The sequence below is a fragment of the Triticum aestivum genome, chromosome 6A (genome assembly GCF_018294505.1).
Source record: "Triticum aestivum cultivar Chinese Spring chromosome 6A, IWGSC CS RefSeq v2.1, whole genome shotgun sequence".
In the NCBI taxonomy this organism is placed as follows: domain Eukaryota; kingdom Viridiplantae; phylum Streptophyta; class Magnoliopsida; order Poales; family Poaceae; genus Triticum; species Triticum aestivum.
The window spans coordinates 183968455-183976574 of record NC_057809.1 but is presented as its reverse complement, the minus strand read 5'-3'; the positions used below and the strand labels follow the sequence as shown (position 1 = coordinate 183976574).

At 43.2% G+C, this 8120-nt stretch overlaps 1 protein-coding gene across 1 annotated transcript; it reads right to left on the bottom strand.

Moving 5' to 3' along the window:
• Positions 1–935: 935 nt before the first annotated feature.
• Positions 936–7203, bottom strand: LOC123127202 (alpha/beta hydrolase domain-containing protein 17C). Its single transcript, XM_044546780.1, has 6 exons — positions 6711–7203; positions 2939–2975; positions 2614–2850; positions 2498–2545; positions 1348–1781; positions 936–1227 (listed from the first exon to the last, which is right to left on the bottom strand). The coding sequence occupies exons 1-6, from the start codon at positions 7064–7066 to the stop codon at positions 1149–1151; spliced, it is 1191 nt and encodes a 396-aa protein (XP_044402715.1). The 5' UTR covers positions 7067–7203; the 3' UTR covers positions 936–1148.
• Positions 7204–8120: the final 917 nt, after the last annotated feature.

Below are 8120 nucleotides of genomic sequence, written 5' to 3'. Positions count from 1 at the left end.
GGGGTGCCGATGTGCTTCAAGACGGCGCCATTTTTGCTACGAGAGGGCGACGGGCTTTCTGCTGGACCGGGGGACGAGTACGGATGCTACGACGGCAACGGGGACGGAGAGCACATCCAGTAGCATGGGACTAGAGGGGAGGAGGTCCAGGTGAGGGGGCTAGTCGCCAACGGCAGGAGCGGCTGGGGTGAGGGTGTGGTGAAGAAGAAGAAAAGGAAGAAGAAGTCAACGCAGGGGAAGGGAGAGCGAGGAACAGATCTGACAGCTCGAGCTCGTGAGATCGGACGGCTGGGGCTTGACCGGCCCAACGAAGGCCGGTGCGCCAGCGCAGATCGCTGCCCTTTATTGATTTACTATGTTGATGTTGAGTGAGCAAATTTGTGCGATGAGAATTTAACGCAATGAAAGAAAAATGCAATGAAAACATCACCTCAACAGATGCAAGGCATAAGACTAAAAAAAAAGATGCAAGGCATTTTCTTTGAACAAACCAGACGGAACTCCCAGCTGACCAGTTTCGCTTCACTACGATTTGAGTCCTCCTGTAGACAGTATTCATGTACTCCCTTCGTCCCAGAAATACTTGTCCAAGGAGTGGATATATCTAGATGCATTTTAGTTCTATACATCCATTTGTTTCCATTTCTACGACAAGTATTTCTGGACGGAGGGAGTATACAACAACTGCCCAAAATTATCTGAAGAGGCTGCACAGGCTCCCCACCACCTTCCTCAACTGCTGCCAAAGGATACAATGTTGTTTACACGCTGCTCTGCAAACGCTCTACTACGATCGCCTATGCGTCCGAGCTACAACCGGAGAGACCAAATTGCAAAATACGTACTTGGAATAACATCAGATCGAGCTTGAATCGAGCCGAGCCTATCACAGTCCACAACTAAATCCATCTAAAAGGATCTGAACCTCATCTAACTAGGAAGAAAATTGAGGAGCATGTTATAAACAAGTTAAGTTATTATTTCATCTCACAAGGAACACAAAACCAGAAACATTACAAATCCCCCACTGTGTTGAGATATACCGCCTACAGCCGAACCAATCACCCAAATGAATTAACTTACACAGATGGAATACATACAGACGAGGCGCCCTCCAAAACACCACTGACCTTTTCTGGTATCTATCTTCAGCTCCCGGAGGACGTTGTCGGTACCTTGAAACAGTCGATGTTGCGCAACCTCACAGCCTTCATCATCCCTCCAAAGCTGTAAACAAACAACCATTTGATCATATTAGTCAACAAACTGAAAGCAGGATTTCTCGCAACACATATACAGCATGTCTTGAAAAGGAACTATCTGGTACATCGTGAAGGGTAAACGTACCGGTCGACGCTTTTCCTTGGCCTATCGGGCTGATCAACACTGGCTCGTGGTCTGTCAGGATTATCTACACTCTTTCTGCTTTTGTCCCTCCTATCTGTACTGCCCCTCGGTTTATCTCGACGATCTGTGCTCTTTCTATGATCTATGCTTGGCCTTGTCTTCTCCCTATGGTCTACGCTTTTCCTTGGCTCCTCTGTACCTTCAGGCTCTGTTTGGGTACGATCTGATGCACCTGAGCTCTCTGGGGATTCATCACTTGGGGCTGGCAGTTTCTCTATGGCTCCAACAAACTTTTTTAGATGTTTAATGTATTCTGGATAGAGTTCCAAATTACAGTGGTTTCCTCCTTTGACCCACAGAGGCTCGTACTTTACTTTAGCGAGTTCCCACAATGCCCTCCCATGAGAACAGTCGACAACCTCATCAGCTGTACCCTGAAAGAAGAGATTGTATTAGTACCACAAAAATGTGCAAAAAGGTGTTGCGGTTACTCAGTCAGCTTACGTTCTTCTACCAAAGAATACTACTGTATCATCTTTCTTGTTCTACATCTTGACTAGAATGAATAGCAAAATTTATGAATAATTTGTTAAAGCAACAATGCCACAGGTAGTATACAAAATCAACTCATGGCAAAGCTATTCCAGCTAATGGAATAATTGTCACGTGTTTACAGAGTATGCTATATCGATTAACATTTCTTTTTCTCAGTGAACCTGGAGACTTTTGATTGCATTACCATTATAGAGACTTTGGCCAGAAATACAGTGATGGCCCTATGCTCATATTCACATGAGCACTAGCAAGTTCTCAAAAGTCAAAATTCTAGCCATTCCCAAAGGCAACAGTTGGATGATTGATACTGTACTTTGTCGTAATCCTATTATGTGATTAATAAACAACCAAATAGCCATTTGTAGACATCTTAAATAATTACACCTGCTTGATATTTTCTCCACTAGTAACTAATCAACATGTCCTCATGTACAAGTTCACCTATGTAACATTACTAGAATGCAAATGTGTGCCCGTGCATGAATGGGCAGACAAGGGCATGAGAATGCTAAAGAAAATGTCTAGGCAGATAACACGTATGCCCTGAACATAAAGTGAAAACTGTGTATAAGATTAAGGAGGCAAGGACACTCACATGAATCACTAGAACAGGGCAACTGACTAGTGGAATTTTGTCGATGTTCTGCAGATACAAGAAAAATCAGATGCAGGTAAGTACAAAAAAGGAGTGAAGAAATGTAAATTAGTTACCTTATATATGTCAAACCAGTATGTATGTTTTACAGGATACATCACTCTTAAGCCAGACAAAATTGGACTATGTACAACAACTGCTCTCAAACGAGGCAAACGTGAGGCCAAGTCCAAAGTAGGACCACTCCCCACTGATTGGCCATAAAGAATGATATTTTCCTCAGAGGCTGCATAGGTTTCTATGAGACATCTGTAAACAGCCTCTATATCAGCATATGTGTTTTGCTCACTGGGCTGCCATAATAGATAAGAATAAATGATTAGTATTATGCACACTGAGGAGAACAGAAGCCAAAGAACGAAAAAGAGAAAATATGTATACCTTTCCAGAAGATTGCCCATAACCAGAGTAGTCATAGCTGCAAAGGAAAGAAAGAACAAAAATATGTTAGTATTTCGCCAAAATAATCCCAAGAGACATAAGAGAGGTTCATCCAGTGATTTCCATTGTGAAATAGGTTTCTTCATCGGATGCATCCTGTTAATTGGGGGGCAGCCCGGTGCATGTAGCTCCCGCTTGCGCAGGGTCCGGGGAAGGGTCCGACCACTATCTTCCAAGGTACTAATATCACAGGATGACAAAAGAGTGGCGGCAACACGGAACCATGTAAACTGGCAAGGAACACGACTGAAAATGCTACAAAAAAATCAATGTTCAAGAAAGCGGAAAGCGTAAGCGAAGCGGAAGGCCACAGCTTAGAGCAATGAGCGCTTAAGCGCAGCTTAATCGCACTTAAGCGTTTTTTGAAATTGGCTAGAATTTGACGGATTTTGAATGATATACACATGAAAATAGGAAGCATGGCACATGGGTAATTGAAGTAGCATTTGAAATACAGTTCACACAATAGCAAATACATATCAGGTTAGCATAGCAAGCAAAATAACAACTAAAATGCAGTTCAGTTCAAATAGACATAACCTAACAGATATCATGTGGACAGAATTTTGCCAAAATATGAAGGAAATAGTTCTTGAACATAGCCTAGTAATAAGATAAATAGAATATTGCCATTATTGCGCAAGCAGACCAGCAGAAGAAGTACAAAAAATGCCAAATTTTGGTCAAATTTAAATAGAAAACGCTTAATCTACCGCTTAGGGCAAAAGCGAAGCGCTTTGCCATCGCTCAGCGCTTAATCGCGCTTAAGCGTCGCTTAAAAACGCTTTCTTGAACACTGAAAAAAATTGGCATATTAATTGACAAACTAATCAATATAGTGGTTTGTATTGGTGTTGAAAGTATCCTTTCCCTCTAGACACTTTCCGTTTTCGTCATCTCAATACGTATTTTCACTTTCGCAGAAAATTTGAAACGCAGAAGATAGCATAACTAAATAAGCAATCGGAGGATCAGTTTGCTATGTTGCATTTATAGATGGCCTTGTATCACTACTAATTAGCATGGAGGGCAGCTGAGGCGTAGCCTCATAGCTTATTTATGACCTTCGCAATTATAGAGCGCTGAGTTTGTAGCGATCGTGGTTCATCCACACTTTCCACCTCCCTCTTACACATTTCCAGGAACACTCTAACAGAAACAGCAAATAGACTAACATAACTACAATAAAGATTCCCGACAGTCAAGGTAGTCAGAATCCCGACTCGACTGCTAGAATCCTACGACTTCACGAACCTACGGAAGCATGTCGATCCAAATCCCACTATGAATCCGGACCAGGTAGAATACATGTTGAGTCGCGATCCAAATCATAGAATCCTGTACAAAACTGTACAATCCCGACTATGCTATGGACTATGTCCGATTCTACTAATTTATATAAGCCGTTTTTCAGTTGTAGCAGAATAGTATGCCATCATCCAAACCCATTTTCATATACCTCATGGACCTTTATTCCCCTCCCAAGCCAAACGCTCAGCCGCCGACACCTTTGATCTAGCTTTCAGAAACCCTAGATCGAAATTGAGGATCAGGCTTGTCGACAGATGGAATTGGTGTGAAAAGGAGGATGCTTCAAGACTGATCGGAGAAGGAGAGCAAGACCTTTGAAGGTTTAGCACTGCAGGTCAGATAGACAAGTGATCGACTATTCACGCACTCTAAAAAGAACCTAAGAAATTTCCTGCATTGAAGGCTTCAATGTTCTACATATTTCCCTCTCATATATGTTCCATACATGCGAGCTAGACGGTAGGTTAGCCATAAAAAAAGTGGAATACAACTCGCATTTATGTGTACGTTCTTTGCTCCATATTTAGTGTCAAAACTCTATAGAACCCATATAAATTTCTTGTGTGCATACAAAATATCCTATTTGAGTACATCTAGTAGAATCCTCGATTCCACGACTCGATCTTACGACTCGATTCTGTCTGAGGAAAATCGATCTGACTCCGAATCCCGACTCTGACTACCTTGCCGACAGTTCAACTTCAATACGATGAAGATCTTCCTTTGAAAGGAACCTCCCTCACAAAAATCTCTAGCTCGAATAGAGGTCACAAAGAAGCTTGGCCCGGCATGGGTATGGAGCCAAGGGAATTGTATAGGGCTGCAGCCGAGCACAAACATGGAGGCATGGCGCCGTCCTGCCGCAAAGCTTGGCTGAGCGCAGCAGCATAGCCAAGAGGGCAGAAAAAGCTAAGCACGAGGACACAAGTTTCACATGCGCGGGGGGGGGTATATTTTTTAAACCGTATAAAGCAAGGGTATTTAGGCTTATAGAGTAAATGGCACAGTAGTGTTCACTGTATCTACTCTGGGCTTTGAAACCACAGGGGTCGTTTCTGGAATCTGGAGTCATCTGTGATGTTGAAGTTATATTAGTAATAATGTAAACGCTCAACATTTTTAAAATGCCTTGCGCCAAAACTAGTGGCACCATAAAGGACAAAAGTGTGTTCAGAGAACAGACATATAACACAAAGATTAACTAAATATGATAATGTTATAACCATGCTAGGTGAAGAACAAAAATCTTGAGTTTAATAAAAGCAGTGAAGGACAAGACAATCACTCCACCAAAGAATTTTAAATTTGCTAGAGTTTCTACATCAACTGAATGAATCAACGGTTCTCTCATCAGAAACTCAAACCTCTTGTCATCAACAGGTTCATTAGACTAAACCTACCTAGCTAATATTCTCCATCCAATGCATAGGAAGCAATGGGCTAAAACTCCAACGAAAGAAGAAATTAAACCCAAAAAATGGATATATTTAAACAACAGTTAGGAAGATGACAACATTGATCGCTTATTTTGGTATTTATGCTTTTATGAGGGCTGTGGACCGGACACGTGTGCTTGCATAATAATGTTGTGGAAAGCTTCATCAAGTATTGATTTCCCGCTTTTTCCTTACTAGACTCTATTAGTGAAATGTTCTAAAAGTGGTAGCATGTACTTAACACCTAATCTGAACAAATCCATCAAATTTTGGCCAAAAATAGTAACTAATAAAAATCAGGTCTTGGGCCACCTCCATAAAATCACATGAATCATGGATTATCCAATCACAGACAGGCACTTTTAATCCAAATATCCCCCTTACTACCCAAGACTGAACAACTACCAGATACTTCTCACGGCCACTTAAAGCAGACATTCCCAACAATCTACAAAAACCACAAAATGACTCACAATTCGGCAGTAGTAGTTTATTCTAATCATAAGTAAGAATTTGAGGAGGAACAAAATAACTAGACACCCATTAGCAGACGTATCAGTGACAAATGCCGCATCACATGACAAGATGAAGCCAAGCACCAATGGAGAATGAACGCACAGATTAGTACTGATTGGTTTAATTTAGACTAGAGCTAGCAAATCCAACACCAGAGAGCACTGCCCCAGCACAGCTTCATACTCATGTACCAAAACCTGAACCCAATCACGCAATACCAGAAGAAAAGTTGGCATTTTTGGTCCAGTCCAATAAGCGACCATCCTACTGACACGCAATCCCAACATTTCCACCGAGGAGTACCACTTGCGTTGTCTAAAGCCCGGTAAAAAGCGTAGCTTTGATCCAGAGAAACGCGGCCCGGGAGATCCAGGGTTACCGCCCGAATCCAGAACCACGGCGCCCCCAATCTAAAGTCTAACCCAATCCGATCCAGCGTGCGTGCGTACCCCATGAGGTTGACGTTGAGGTGCGCGCTGAGCTCGACGAAGAGCTCGTACATCTGGCCCAGGTCGGCGGCGTTGCCGTGGGAGTAGAGCAGCGTGAGCTTGGCGCCGGTCTGGCGCGCGTACATGGCGACCACGTCCGTGCCCCGCTTGGTCCGCAGCCGCCGCGCCTCCACGTTGGCCCTCCGCGGCACCCCCGTGAGCTCCACCACCACGCTCCCCTCCTTCCCCTTGGCCTCCCCGGCCGCCGCCCCCGCCCCGGCGGCATCGGGCGGCGGCAGGGGCTCGACGCCGTAGGACGGCGGGCTGGGCGGGAAGAAGGCGAAGCGGGCCGCGACCGTCGAGGTGACGCCGCCCATCCCCGCGGGGAGGTCTAGGGCTAAGGCTCGGGTGAGGGCGAGGGAGGAGACGGCGAGAGGGGAGGGGGACGACGATGAGGAGCGCGTCGGGTCAGGCGTTTCCGTTGCGCTGGAAGGAAGGGAAAGGGGAGGAGGAGCTGGAGGAGTGAGGAGGGATTTGTGGTCTGGGTGGTTAAGCTCTTGTGGTTTTGCACAACAGGGATTACCGGCCTGAGTTGAGTAGACTGTGGTAGTTGCTGAAAGTTACTGCTAGAACAGATTTCTAACAAATCCTTACTAAAAAAAGAGTATTGCAAACTGAAATTGCTAAGATTATTTCCATGGTTATTCTTTCACGGTTGACTATAAAATAAAAAGTTTATGTAGTTTAGTAGCCACACATAATTTAGTATCATAAGTTAATATCATAGATGATCTTATTTATTGTCATACATGACACGTAATAGCATATCATTTAAGGTATCATAATATATACTCAAATATATTTTTATTTAATATCTTATAGAGATGCTTAGGCCGGTCACAATAGAAGTATCATGCATGTCAACTAGGCATTTTACTAAGGCGGCATACAATAAAATGAAAAAAGAGAGGATTGAGTGTCATGATATGATAGTGTGTCATATTAGATGATGTACTAGTGTGTGTTATGCATGACAATAAATAAAGTCATTGTAATACGATCAAGTTATCATACTATGAACGGTGGGGTAGTACTTCTTATTGTGACCAGCCTTAGTTGACATGCATAATATTAGTTAGGATACTCTTATTAAGAGATGTCTGAGCCAAAAAGGAAGTTGTAGGTACCATTGATTGAAAATACGATGAGCAGCTCTCAAACAATATTCACGTACCACTTGTATATCTTGAGATTTACAATACATATTTGTCTGAATGCTATAAGATAACTTTTTTTGAAGGGAATGCTATAAGATAACTATCTGGTACAAATGGTGGAAAATTCAGCACTAGCATTACAGTCCATAAAAAACGATTGGTATAGTAGCGTCTCATCTCAGCTCGTGAAGCCTCAATCACAAAGCACCGCACT

Bases quoted from the DNA above. Each gene is read 5' to 3' on its own strand.
- LOC123127202 (XM_044546780.1), bottom strand. From the start codon at position 7,066: ATGGGCGGCGTCACCTCGACGGTCGCGGCCCGCTTCGCCTTCTTCCCG. The intron at 2,976-6,710 runs GTACGCACGCAC...TTTCCTTTGCAG, and splicing joins CTCAACGTCAACCTCATGGG to CTATGACTACTCTGGTTATG. The intron at 2,546-2,613 runs GTAACTAATTTA...TTGTATCTGCAG, and splicing joins ACTGGTTTGACATATATAAG to AACATCGACAAAATTCCACT.